This window comes from Eubalaena glacialis, chromosome 8 (genome assembly GCF_028564815.1).
Source record: "Eubalaena glacialis isolate mEubGla1 chromosome 8, mEubGla1.1.hap2.+ XY, whole genome shotgun sequence".
Taxonomy (NCBI): domain Eukaryota; kingdom Metazoa; phylum Chordata; class Mammalia; order Artiodactyla; family Balaenidae; genus Eubalaena; species Eubalaena glacialis.
Window position 1 is genome coordinate 95,807,087 of NC_083723.1, and position 14,200 is coordinate 95,821,286.

The 14,200-nt window shown below is 44.9% G+C and overlaps 1 protein-coding gene across 1 annotated transcript in view; it reads right to left on the reverse strand.

The window, feature by feature from the left end:
* Positions 1-1,471: 1,471 nt before the first annotated feature.
* The window catches only part of WNT2 (Wnt family member 2), a 41,628-nt gene continuing 28,899 nt past the window's right edge, over positions 1,472-14,200 (reverse strand). Inside the window, exon 5 of the mRNA XM_061197972.1 lies at positions 1,472-1,701. Coding sequence (XP_061053955.1) covers positions 1,472-1,701 — 230 coding nt within the window. The remainder of the gene's footprint in view (positions 1,702-14,200) is intronic.

Consider the following 14,200-nt stretch of genomic DNA (forward strand, 5'->3'; position numbering starts at 1 on the left):
GCTCTGTGAAGAGATCACAGAACTAGAACCTAACTGGAGGGGGGATGAGGAGTACCTTCGTGTATTTCACCCTTCTTTCATCTGATACATCTTTCATCTGATAAAATGGGGCAGGCAGCCTCTCCATTTTCCTTGGATGTCATCTTTCGGTTTAGGGCAGAAGCCGGCCACAATTTGCATATTGATGTTCCCATAATTACAGCTGGGTCCCTTAAATATAGTCTCCAAGTTACGATTTGTTTGCAATATAATACACTAGGGTTACCAACTTTATAAGCAAGGCTATGTGTTATTTGCTTTAGGCTATGGTATCTTGTCATCTTGTAAGCGTCAAATGAACACAATTAAATATGACAGGTCTTTACAATGTGCTTGAAGGGTGACAGGAACTAGTTGATGCCCCTTTGCGCACACGGCCGACTTCTTTTAGTTGTCCACTTATGGTAGGGGCTGTCCAGGCGTGACCTCGCTCTGGAAACCTCTCTGTCAGCATTTTGGTTCCCTGGTCTTGTCATCCCCAAAGTTTTCATTCTTAAAGCCATTTCAGTTACAGAATTCCATGGGCCACAAGCATCATACCAGGTAGGAATTTCATTCCCCCCCTTCCCCCTTATCTGTACAGACGTGTTTTCTGACATTCCACTCACTAGGTTACTTTCCTCCATCTTCACTCAACAGTTACAGAAGACTGCCAGATCATCAGTTTTCCTTTAAATTCCCTTCAGATTCTAAGTGATCTCATTCCCTAAAAAGTTCTTTATATTGAGTGGACAGTAATGCAAAGCAATCACTTTCTGAGGCTTTTGCTATTGCACAGACTCCAAACTGTACCAAAGGACAACAGACCCACCTTGTCACGTCAGATTTTAACATGGCAACAAATGCCTTGAAATGCGTGCATTTGAAACCTAAAGTTTATTGAAAGCCATTTTTCTCCAGCCAATTACCAATCACCCCAGAGGTGGTGGCTGTGCAAATCACTTGATCAGGCAAAAGCCTTGCTTGGTCTTTTCAAGAATTAAAGTTAATTCAGTAGGGGTTTATCCTGCTTTCTATACTTTACCGTCCGGACAGAAGTATGGAATTTCCTAACTGTGAACATTTGTTGGAAAACACAGAGGAAGCTCCTTTGAGACACTCTTTTTCCCTCTGGCCAGCTGTTGTAGAAGAGGAAATGTCTAGGTGGGTAGAGACAGTGGTCTGGGCCCACCACCCCTCCCGCCTCTAACAGCCTGTCATGACCAGGAGGAGACGTGCCTCAGGATGCCGGAAGTCGGAGAAAACAGGGCGTGCTTAACGTGCAGCGTGTGGGCCCCTTCCTGGGCCCCCAGGGAGCGGGAAGAGGCTTCCGTAGAGACAAAGGCCACATGCCTAAGGAAACATCTCCCAGAGGGAACCCAAGAGCCCAGCATCCTTGCAGATCCAATGGAGTCCTTGTGGGAGGGAAGGTGGATGGTGACCTCCGCTGGGGTCATGTGGGAGCCGCCCAGTCGGGGCTCTTCGGGGCCTTGCACGTGTGCACATCCAGGGCTTCCAGGCAGTCCTGGCAGCGCACAGCACAGCACCAGTGGAACTTACACTCGCACTTGGTCATCCGGGTGACGCGGGAGGTGTCATAGCCTCTCCCACAGCACATGACTTCGCAGCTGTCCATGCCTCGGGAAGTCAGGTTGCACACACGGCCTGCTGTACCCGGGGAGCCTGGAAGACAAGCCAGGGGGTGTCACTGAAATGGTGTGGGTGGAACACTGTATGCTTCGAGAGGAAGAGTTACGGGGTCATCCTCCAGGACGGGGCCCTGATGCCACCTCACCACATCCCGGGGCTGTGCCACCAATTCTGTGGACCCACGGAGCACTTGTCTACCCTGGGAGCAACAGCAGTGAGCACCACGTCCAGGAAGAATGGACGTGAAGCTTTGGAGCCGCCTTGGACATCCTGACTCCAGCATTCCCACTTCTAAGTTGGATAAGCTTTTCAGATTATCCTTACCCAGCCTTAGATTGATGGGTCACTGAATGGGCAAGGCCAGATCAGGATGAAAGAAGGAGCCGTACTAGTCCTCTCTCTCCCAGCCTTAAATCACATTATGGAAGCAGTGGCCAAAGTTAGCTCTGCTGGAATTTGTTGGGGTATGGAACCCTCCAATGGTGGGGATTTTGTCTCCCCGGATCTGATTACACTGGCTTATTAGAAAGACAAGAGAACTCTGGTTGCCGAAGGGCAGGTGTGGGCATCATTTGTGTAAGGCCTTGAGGAGGGAGCAATGCCCAGCCGGGTTTATCTTCCGTGCTTTGGTCTAGTGGGTCATCTAGATGTACATGAGACACCTGGTTGAAGCCAGGATTCTAGGTCTTTGATAAACAAAACTGGTATTAAAAGCCTGTTAGAAATGACTAGTGGACATTGTCTTAGTTAATTAGGATGATGCTTGCTGTATGGCAATTCATCTTTATGTATTTGTTTCTCAAAGAATCTCAAAGCTAGGAAGCCTCTTAATTGTTCTTTTCTTGGGGAGGCACCCAGAGTTCTTTTACAAGAGCCTTATCTGGTAACAGAACCAAGTGTAATGGACACTTCTAGAGAGTCTGCTCAGCTTACAAGGATCCTTTCTGCACAGAGCAGGGCGCCTGGCAGCCATGGTGAACAACGTGACCCTGCTCTGTTGGCAGCAGGTGACTGGGCCAGGGGTGAGCACCGGACTCGAGCTGGGCCAATGAGGTAGATTTCCCTGAGGATTTGTGGTTCTGATGGGGACAGTACAAATTCCAAGTATAAACACAGCAGCCATTGGCAGCCATGTACCACGATGAGGTCTGTGGACGAGAAGACATCACAGAGAGACGAGAACGAGGCAGATGTACAGAGACAGTGAGGATAAGACATGGAAAGAGAATGCTGCCCAGACCCTGGACTATTTTCTGGACATTTCTCTCTGAGGTCTGGCTGCATTCCAACCTTTGGATACCTCGAGAGACTGTATCCTTATAATAAATTTCACCTTTCAGCTTAAAGCACTCAAGTTTCTATTACTTGCAATTGACAATCCTAAATAACCAGCGAACCTAAAGAAGCTAAACTCTTTATTAAAAACAAAACAAAACAAAAAAACCCCACCTTTTATCGGGATGAAAAAGACAGTGGCTTCATTTTCCATTCCTCCATCAGTTAACTAGGAATTTTTCCCTCTTCATAACTCCTGCAATGCCTCGTGACTCTGTGCTTATCACATTCCGCCCTGTGTTCCAATTATCTATATAAATGTCATGTTGCCCTGCCTGTCAAGAATGACCAGGGAAGCAGCCAGGTTCAAGCAGGGCATGGGGTCAAGAAGAGGAGTAGGAGGGGCAGGACTTGCTCTGCGTGATCAGACCACTGACATCAGGAAGACAGGCAGGGCAATTTCATAAGGGCAGGAAGGACGGCGAAGGGCCGGAGTCAGGGTGGCGGGTGGGTCAGCCAGGGATGGCCCTGAGCCTCCATCGTGCTGAAGAAGCAAAGCGTTGGAAGCAACAGCAGCCGGGCCTGGATTCGGGGCAACCATTGGGACAGTACTCAGAATTCCTGACTGTGCAAAAAAGACTGGCTGCCACATGCTGCCTCTCTTAACAGCAGACCCCTTTACTTAATTCAGTAAACGTTTAGCGAACGCAAACATGTGTGAGACACTGTGCGGCTACCTGGGGTTTCTGGCGGTGGCCATGAGGAAATAAAAGAATTAGGATTCACTTCCTATTCTCAGGGAACTCATGATATGATGAAGAGATAAATATGTAAAGAGTTATTTCCACTACTTCAAGATAACTGCTCCATTTGCTGAAGACCTACTGTAGCCAATGGTAGAGTTTTGTGAAAACACCACTGCAAAGCTCAAGACAGTAGAGAGAGGTTATTTAGGGCTTGGACAAATCAGGGTTCAAATCCTAGCTTTACCATATATCAACTGTGTGACCTTGGGCACGTTACTTAATCTCATTAAGCTTCAGTTTCCTCCTATGCAAAACTGGGATAAAAACGGTTCCTTCCTCATAGGGACGTGGTGGGGACTGAATGAGATTCTGCCTGGAAGCGCCTGGCATAATAAGTGCTCAATAAATGTTAACCATTCATTCACTTAACAAGTGTTTAACAAGAGTGCCTACTATGTGCTAGGCACAGTTCTGGGAGCTTGGGTTGCTGTATCAGTGAACAAAGCAAAGATCCTGCCTGCCTCGAGGAGTTTATGTTCTAGGGGGGGTAAGCCAAGCATATTATAATAATGATAGTTATTAGTAATAATAGTAGAAAACAGGATCAGAAAAGGAGCTGTTAATGGTTTTGTAGAGGAGGTGGCATTACAGATATGACGTGAAGGATGGATAGAAGATTTGAAGGGGAGAATGGGGTGACAGGCATTTCTGGCAAGAGAGAACCTCCCAGCAGAAATTCAGAGGTCAAGGACACAAGAGACTGTGCAGATTCAACGTGGCCGAGGCAGAGGGTGTGTGTTAGGCAAAAAGCACGGAAAGAGAGGTTGGAGCAACAGGTCAAAGAGTCTTCCTGCCTTGCTGCAATTTGGATTTTATTCCATGGTGGGGGTGAGCCAGTCCAGATTTCTATTCAGGGAAAAATATGTTGAAATGATAAATCTGGAAGAGTGGCTTGGGGCAGGGAGGTATCTTGAGGCTGTTGGATTAGTCCAGGCAAGAGATAATGAGTGGAGACAGAAGTAGGACAAATACAGGATGGGTTGAAGAGGAAGAATCACTAGGTCTTGGTGACTCACTGAATTAAAGGGTGAGTTGGATGGTGGGGAGTGTCAAGTAGGAAAAGACTGAAAACTGTTCATCTGGTTCAACAATAAGGAGGTAACTCGTGCCTTTTGATGACAGCAGCTTCAGTGGAACAATACGGATGGGTGCAGTGGATTGAAGAGTGAACAGGAGGAGAGGCCAGGTGATGATAGAGTGTGGGCAGTTTGCAAGAAGCTTGGTGATGAAGTGGACAAAAGAGCAGAGCTGCAAGGAGTGATGAAGCTGAAGGTGGAACTTTAAGGTGATTTCAGGCCATTAATGTTGATTGGTGGTTTGCTATGCAGCAGGAGTTACCTGATACATTGTGTAGGTTTTCATTTATATAAGGTACAAAAGTGGGGAAAACTAGTCTGTGCTATTAGAAGTCAGGGTAGTGATATCTCTTGGGGAGGTAGTGAAAAGGGGCCTGAAGGAGGCTTCTGGAATACCGTTCTCTTCAGGTTCCTGATCTGGGCACATGTTACCTGGGGGTGCTCATTTGAGACAGTTCACTTAGCTGTACACGTGTGGTACATGCACGTTGCTGGATGCATTTTATATTTCAATAACAAGAAGAGAAGGGGGAGGGGAAGGAGGGAGAGGAGCAGGAGACAGCAGCTAAGGCCACAGACGCAAAGACTTGGAAAAGTGTTGGCCGCAGCTGGAGGGCAGTGCTCAAAGGGGACAGTGGCAGGAGATGAGCCAGTGACGTGGGCAGAAGCTGCCTGTGGAAGGCCGTGTGTCCAGGTCAAGGGGTTTACATTTTAACCAAGGGCAGAGGACTGCTACTGAGAGTTATTACACAAAAGGGAGACGGGATTTGACTTGTATTTCAGAAGAATCACTATGGGTGACTGGATTGAAGGGGGCCAGGGTGAAGGCCAGGAGACCAGTTAGAAACCAATAAAGCACTCTGGGCAGGACACGATGTGGCCTGGATGGAGACAGTGGTAGTGGGAATGGGAGAGGTTAACGGACTCGAGGGAAGCTGAGGCGGCTGCACCTCGGGACGTGGTGATTGACTGGGCAAGTGGCTGAGAGGATGAGGGGAGTGGAGAGGCGCCCCCAGGCTTCTGGCGGGAGTGCCGGGGTTACGCGGGGGACATTCCCTGAGGTGGGGGACGCCTGGGAGGGGCAGGCTTCGGGGAAAGATAACCAGCTTAGTTTTCAGCATGCTGAGTTGGCTGTGACTGTGTGCCATACAGGTAGGAATGGTCACTGAAAATCCTCTCTGGGACTCAGGAGAGAGGTCAGGATGGAGATGCCGATTAGGAAATCTTTGGCAGAGGTGGCAACTGAAGCCTTGGGTGTGAATGAGACCCCTAGGGGGTGTGAAAAGTGCTCTCACCTGCCATCTCAGAGGTAACTGAGTTTTTACCTTTTATGTGTTTTGTTCATAAGCCCTGCACATCAATAAGAATTCCTTACTGCCACTGATATGCATTTATCAGAATATAAATACGTTACCATGCAATTAGAATTCTTTATCCCCTTTGGGGCTGTGGGGCCCAGGGCCCAGGACAGGGAGGCCAAATGTCTCATTCCTGAATCAGGCTGGGGGCCTTTTACTGACATGGAACTCCGTGGTCTTTCCCTGGCGGCTTGCAAGCCTAAGGAGGTCGAATCTTGTGGTCTAACTCAGCCTGGACTAATGGTCCTGGTGGGTTTTGTCCCCCAAATGCAGCAAACTGAACTAGACTCCAACTGAACAGAAGGTTGTTCAGTGAAGTGGCCTCAACACCATCCAAACTCTGAGGGGAGCAAAGTGATGGCCGCTGGCAAGAGCTTAACTAGGAAGTGGTTTCAGAAAAGGAGACAAAGACTCTGGCACTGAGCTCTCTCAGCAGTTCAGTGTTCAGCTACACAATGCTGGAATTCACGATGAATCTGAAGCTACCACTCTCCACTGGCTGCCCAAACAGGGCATAATGAAGGCCCAGAAGAAAATGTGAGACGGGTTTTTGAAGGTTGAGAGCCACTGATGTGAGAACGCTGTGGGGTGGCAGCCTGGAGCAGCAATGGCCCCTCTGAGGGGTCAGCGGCACCAGGATGGGCCAGCCGAGGGGAGGACGAGGCTGCCTAGTGAAGGACTACAAACTGGCCCTGCTTTGGGGTTTGGATCTCATTAGATCTGATGACAGACTGCAGGGAGGAAGGGCAGTTTTGACACTTGCTGCCATTTGAGCAGAATATAGAGCCATTTCATCAAAACCCTGAAAAGAGAGTTTGCCAGAGTGCAGAAGCTACCCAAAACTTGTTGGTTTTGCTTCCTGTATTGAAATTATAATAAGGACTCATTATTATTGATAGCAATAGGGCTCTACTGTCTTAAGGACTTCCCATTAGCGTTTGCAAGACAGAAAACATCACCATCACCATTATTCTTGAAATAAAAAGAATCAAGACTATACGTGTATATATATATATAGACAAGATTATACACATATATGTGTGTGAGAGAGAGAGAAAGAGAGAGAGAGCGCTCACATGTGCTTTATGAAAAGGAGCCACTGAGTTTTATGACCTGGCTCCTTGTTTGGTTCTGAATATTTGCGACATATACTTTTAGATCTCTTTTTCTAAATAATATACCAACTTATTAAGTAATGAGTCACTCATTAGATGATCTGATGACCCCACCTAGGCCATAACAAGAGCCCTGGGGAAATAAAGCCAGCTACACCTACCAGAAGAGCCAGTTTTCACATTTTCAAAGCCAGATAGAGCTGAAGTTCTTTCATCCTTTCTTTTCTTCTCTTTTTCCCTCTTCTTTCTTTTTTCCTCCTCTACCTTCTTTTTTATCCTCTTTCTCTCCTTTTTGTTCATAACTGGGGCCAATATTTGTGGAGCACTTACACAGGCCAGGCCCTGTGATAAGCCTTTGCCTGCATTATCTCATTTAATTCTCATAAGTGCTTATAAAGTAGGTACTATTATCATCACTGTTTTGGAAATGAGGAAACAGAAGGTCAGAGGGGTTAAGTGACTTGCCCGGGATCACACAGCAAGCAGGTGGCAGGGTCAGGATTTGGAGAAGCCTTGTCTGACTCCAGAGATGGAGCTCTTGACCTTGTGATTTGGCCTCGTGTCCCGCCAGGCCCCAGAAAGCAGGCTCATGTGTAACAGTGTGTGATCAGTGCTTTAGCAGATTTCCTGTTCTCTCCCTTCATTATTTTATTAACTGAAGAACTCGCAAAGGTCCTGACATATAACTCTTTTGGAGGGGACCTTTTCCTCCAATGCCTGATATGCCGTAGACAATTAGGACACCCGAAGTTTTGTGAGAAAGTGAACAAGGCTTGTTAACATGGTATTTGTAGCTTACACTGCATTTTTCCTGTACTGATATTCCTGTTGGATTCCTGTCACCTTTTTGAGGAATGAGACAGACTAAATACTTTGCAATACCAGAATGCACATCTCCAAAACACGTGTGCTCCCAAGTTGGTTCTAATATATGTTGCTGATGTGGCTACGACTGAAGACTCTGGGAGGAACCGTCCCTAAACAGAACTTTCTGGTTCAGGAAAGCCTATAGCACCAATTTGCATCTCACCAAAAATGAAATGGCACAGCTCGATCGCTTACCTAACTCTTCTCAGACTTCATTCTAAGATTCTCTGTGCCATTTCCAAATGCCAAATTGATCTTTATGGGTCAAATATTTGCATCATACAATATCTACAAAGCCTGTGTGGCTGGCTCTAAAAATACTTCAAAGCAGAAATTTTAAAAATATTTTTGAGTAATGGCCCTAATATTAGTCTCCCCAATTGATATGTTAAATGGATAAACACATATTTAGATGCTTCAGATTTAACATGTTTATTTAAAAGATCATTTATATTGCTTTATAATGTTATTTCTTACTACACTTTGATTTACTCAGTTCACTTAAGAGAAGTGACAAGTTGGAGGCTCTTCTCCCTGACTTCCCTTTGCTTTAGGTTTGTGAAGTGTGCCCAGATGTGTGACCTGCCTGGGTGCAGATCCCAGTCCCCAGACACAGTGGTGCAGACTCAGGCTCAGCGGACCCAAACCTTCATCTATCATCTTCATACCGCGCTGTCATCAGATCATCTGCCTAGAGTCAGTGCCCATAAAATCCGGGCAGTCTCTAACCATGGGAAGGTACGGGTTCCAGACAGATGGACCTCTCTCCTCCCACAGGTGTTTTCCTCACCCTGATTCACACAAGAGCTCACATATGCATGGAAAAAAGATGAAGAATCAGAGTTTCTAAATCACGTAAGTTTGGGACCACATAATGCCCCTTTGGTGAAGCAATGCTGAGGGAACTTTACAGAATCAAGCATCCCATCCCCAGAGCTATAAAATTAATGGTGGAGTCAGGGTTCCCAGCGCAAAAACACTTCTGTCTCCCCTGACATGCATCTTCTTGACAGCAGAGGAGGATGGAGGGCTTTTGCTAATAGTTCCCAGACCCACACCTCAGGGACCTGGAGAAAGGGCACTCCCTCTTGCGCTCTCTCTCTCTCTCTCTCTCTCTCTCTCTCTCTCTGGATGGGCCTGTATCTTTGGAAATTCCTGCCACTCCAGGCTGACAGCAGCCCATATGTTGACCGTTAGGGCATAAGGCAAGATTCACTTAAGCCCGTCATCCAATAGGCTGTTTCTCCTCTGGCTGACTTACACGTTGTCATTCACAACACAGATTTATTGAGGGAAGAAAAGAATGTTAAAGAGCAAATGTTAGAGACCGCACATTCATCTACTTGGAAGGCTTCCCCCTTCCTCGCATCAGTGATTGCAAAGCTAAAGCGGGGAAGGACAATGTCTCTCCACTTATCTCAGAGGGTTTTACTCAACATTTTCATAATAACTAGGACAGGTTTGACTGGCACAGGAAAGCATGTCCCATTAAATTAGCAAATCCTATTGTGGAATTAAAGTTGTTGAGGTTAGACGTGTCAAGGTTTTCCATATCTGGCACTAGCTAGCCTACCCAAGTTCATTTCCCACTGCCCTCCACCCGTGTCCTCTAATCAGGCCGTCTCCTGAAGAGACTTTCTGATGTCACAGCCGTGTAGACTGTTTGCTCATAAGAGTTACTCTCATCTGCTGCACTGGGCTTTCCTCGAACTCCTTTAGATTGAAAGTTTTCCCATCCTTCAAGATTCAGGCCTACTTCAGCACCTTTCATAGAGCGCTCCCTGGCTGCTCCAAGCCCACCTGGACCACCTTCCTAAGTCCTATAACGTTAGCACGTCAGCCAGTAGAGCTCATACACTGTTTTGAAATGTTTGATGATTTCTCATGCATCTTGCTTCCCAAGGACAGCATTAGGTCTTATATTTCTTCTATATACTGCATAGTGCTCAGGTGGTCAACATATACTTACTGATTTATTAAATATTAAAATCAATTCCTTAAAAATTAAGACAGCCTTCCCTTGCCAAAGGAAGGCACACTTCTCCAGGGAGGGGTTACCCAGTCCCCAGGCACTATGGGAGAATAGACTAGCTAAAAGCCAGGTTTTTACTCAAATTATCTCACTTGATACACAGAGAATATATACAAGAAATGTGGCACATTTTTAAATGACAGAAATTCAAAATGACAACTTAAGAGAGTCTGTGGCATCAAGTTCAGGTTGTGTTATTGCAAACTTAGAGTAAGATTAATGAACAATTCATTCATTCATAATTGACTCATGGGGACCTTAGGAATTTCTAGGTGAAACACATATCTTAAGAGACCCAGAGAAGTTAATTTGCCCAAGACTACCCAATTAGTAATCAGTAGAAATAATAATAGGTAGCACCAAAGTCTCCTAGTCTATAATACAGGGCTCTTTCCCTAGGAATATGAAATTTGCATATTTTAAAAAGGAGATTTACCACACTAGCACAAAATAGGTTTCAGGGGGAAAGCTTAAAGGAAGTAAGCAAATACATTATTTTAAAGTACTTAAACATTCTTTTGCTTGCAACACATTAATATGGTAATTAGAGATAATTTTTTTCTATTTCCAAAAAAAGTAAAGGATGTCTATTTGGTAAATCCTTTGTTGTTAGTAGTTAAATTATGTCAAAGATTTCAAAATAAGAAAGTAAAATTTTTTTTCCTGCAATTTTCTTTCTTTTGAAAGAAAAAAATTCCCTTTTTAAAAAAATTTTCACAAATTCAATCTGATTGTTACTTTCAACTAATTCAAATTAGGGTACTTTTTAGTGTATCCTAAAAGTATAGTAATTCTAGCAAATCTATATTCCAAAAGGTAATGCAGATTTATAGATCATGCCTATAACATAAAATAGCACTGGAGGTAAAAAGTATTTTGCTATGTTAACGATGAAATCAGATGAACTACCCAGTAACCCCACTGATAACAGTAAATGAAAAAGGCCCCCCCAATGAGTAAAAGAACTGAGTATGTGGTGGCAGCTAAAAGCAACAGAGTCTGCTGCTGCATTTATTTGAGACCTTTTATCTCATCCAAGGAAATGGGCAGCCAGCAGCATCTTAAGCTCTGTAAATGCCCCACTAATGCACCTGAATATGAGGAAAAATTCCATTTAACACTTAAGCTTAAATGGGAATTTTCACAGGCTGTGTATTATAAAGTAATCAGTGATGAGTGAAGACGTGCTTAGTAATTACCTGTCAAAGGAAGGTAAAGTTATCTTTAAGCTACGACACTGCACCAATATAAGAATCCACCTAATATGATGAACATATTTTATGTTGTTTATAGCTTGCCATTTAATTCAATTCAACACATGTTTATGTACTAGATGCCAGGGATTCAGTGGTGAACAGACATATAGTTCCTGCCATCATGGAATCAGAATCCAGTGGGACAGACAGGAAAAATGGTGACTTAGAAGCTTCACCAATACATTTTTCATATCATTCTCTCCTGTTCTAGCACTTTTGAGGTATCAGTTCATGAAATTTCTACAATAAATCTCAACACAGAAAGGAATGACTAACTGATTCTTTACTTTTCAAAGTGACAAATGTAAGGTAAGACCTTGTAATAGTGCAGTGGAGTGAGGACTGAAACCTAAGAAGTCTCCTTGCCTGCCACCCACCTGGCTCGTCCACAAGGACGAGGAGGCCTATGAAACCACGAGGGCAAGGACCAAGTCTGTCTACCACATTTTTGCATTCCTGGGGCTTATCGTAGTTTCTGGCATATAGAAGAGGCTTAATAAATATTTGTTCCATGACGAGATGAGGGAGCTCAGGTGTCCTGGTGGGAATTGTACATTTAATATCAAAACAAGATCCACCCACTGCTATTGGCTGACATGGTGTTCCCTTGTTTTTTATCAGGTCACAAGCACAGCAGTCAGAGGTTCTGCAAACCAGACCACACCACAGGGCAGGTCTAGAACACCAAACTCTGTAAGCCGTGGTTGGAGTTGTGTGTTCCCATGGGTACTGAGCTGTTTGCTAAAGATGATTAATGTGGAAAAAACTGTGATACCCGAGGGAGGTCTTATATCGTTCACAGCCTGCAGCTCTCAGCCAGGTACAGGTAACCCCCGATGGTCAGAAAGTTCACTTCGAGCATTTCACTTTTACGAAAGACCTACATTGGTACCTGTTTTTTTTGTTGTTGTTAACTGGAAGAAATCTCAAGAGAATTTTCACTTTTACAAAAAAAGGCGAAAAGTGAAAAGAGTGCTCAGCGTTTGTTTTTGCAGCAAGCTGTTAGAGAGCGCACACCTGAGCAGCAGGGGTGACTCCCCCCCGACCCCATCAAGCTCCCCAGGACCCACACAGCATCTCAGCATCAAGGCGCCATCACTTTGAAAGGAGTCTGTGAGGATTTGTGCTTTATCTCAATTTATCTTGTGCGTCTATTAGCAAGATGTGTCCTAAGGTAATCGCTTATTTGCTTTATGCCATTTCGGCTTACGAAAGTTTCCATGGGAAGGCTCTACTTCCAGACAGTGAGGGAAACCTGTATCGGGTTTTCAGCAACAAGTTAAACAACTGTTGAACTCCATTTGCTTTTTGTACTTGACTGGACAAGAGGCGGAGGGTTGCTTGTTTTCTGCAGTGGGAGAAGAGACCTCAGGGTGACCCCTGGCCCAGGTCAGGGTTTTTACAAAATAACCAGTGAAAGTGGCCTGTGATTAGGTGCAGACGCTTCCCTGGAGAGGACAGCAGCATTCCTTAGTTAGCGATGCACCTATCTCTAACTTAAGGGTTTCTTTGATTTACAGATGCCTGGGGCAATAATCAGAGGAGATAACCACAGAACCACCCTTCCCAGAAAGCCCAGTTCCTAGATCTGCCCTCTCGTTTGGCCTGCAAAATGTCACATGCACAGCATCACATGGCTGTACCTACTCTCCGAATCTCTGGGGAGTATTTATAGTTGAACATCAGAGCACTCACCTTCTTCAATTGAAGACTGGGGGAAAATGTCTTTTGTTATTATTGTTGCCATAAGAAAATCTTCCTTAATCAGGTTTTGAGCTTATCATTTCTTAGGAGCAACTGAAGACATTAACACTCTGGAAGGGCTTGTCATTGAAAGGGGCTTCCAGGCAACCTGAGCTGGACATGGGTGAAGTCTCTCCACCTCCCACCTCCCTGCTTTGTGGGCACCTCATCCCATTATGTTCTGTGTCCTCGTGCTGCCTCTTTATTACACAGCCCCCCAGTCACTACCATCAAATTTCAGGAAGTAAGGTGAGAAAAGTATAGATTTTGGTTTTGACTTTATTTATTTTGTTTTGTTTACCACTTACAGGCCATGAAATCTTGGGCAAGTTAACTTTTCAGAGGCTCAGTTTCCTTCTCTGTAAATGGAGGTAACAGCTGTGAAGATTCAGAGAAAATGCACATAAAGCTTGTAGCCCACGGCCTGATTCTCAGTAGGAATTCACCCAAAGTTCCCATCACCTTTCCTCACCTGAGGTCTGGGTCTGTCGTCACCCAGGAATACCCTAGGGTCTTGACTCACCCTTCTGTAATTCTCACCAAAATTCACTAGTCCTGGTATCACTATTTCAGGACTTCACTAAAGGGCTGACTTGCTGATCTCTGTCAAGCTAATTCCAATGGAAGCTTTGATGGCCGAGATCATTTCAGTGTGCTATTCCCGGTAAAAGAGGGTTCCAGAAAATGCAGGGCCTTAATGTGAAAGGACACCCTCTTATACTGGGCAAGTCAGGGCAGGGATATTTTTGAATGACATTTATTTAGAGCTCCTCAAATAAAAAAGCTTTCTTTCCTTTGTAAGAGATCAGGTATTTAAAAAAAAATAAATCTCTCTGGATTTCTTCTTACCTAATACTTATGGGAAGATCAGGAACCATGGACTACCTAAATCATGGATTTTTCAAATTTTGATGTGCTTGAGTTTGAAAAGCATACAGAATCTCAGGGGTTTTCCTGAGATTCTGATTCAATAGGTCTCTGAAGAGGCCCTCACTTTGGAAAAT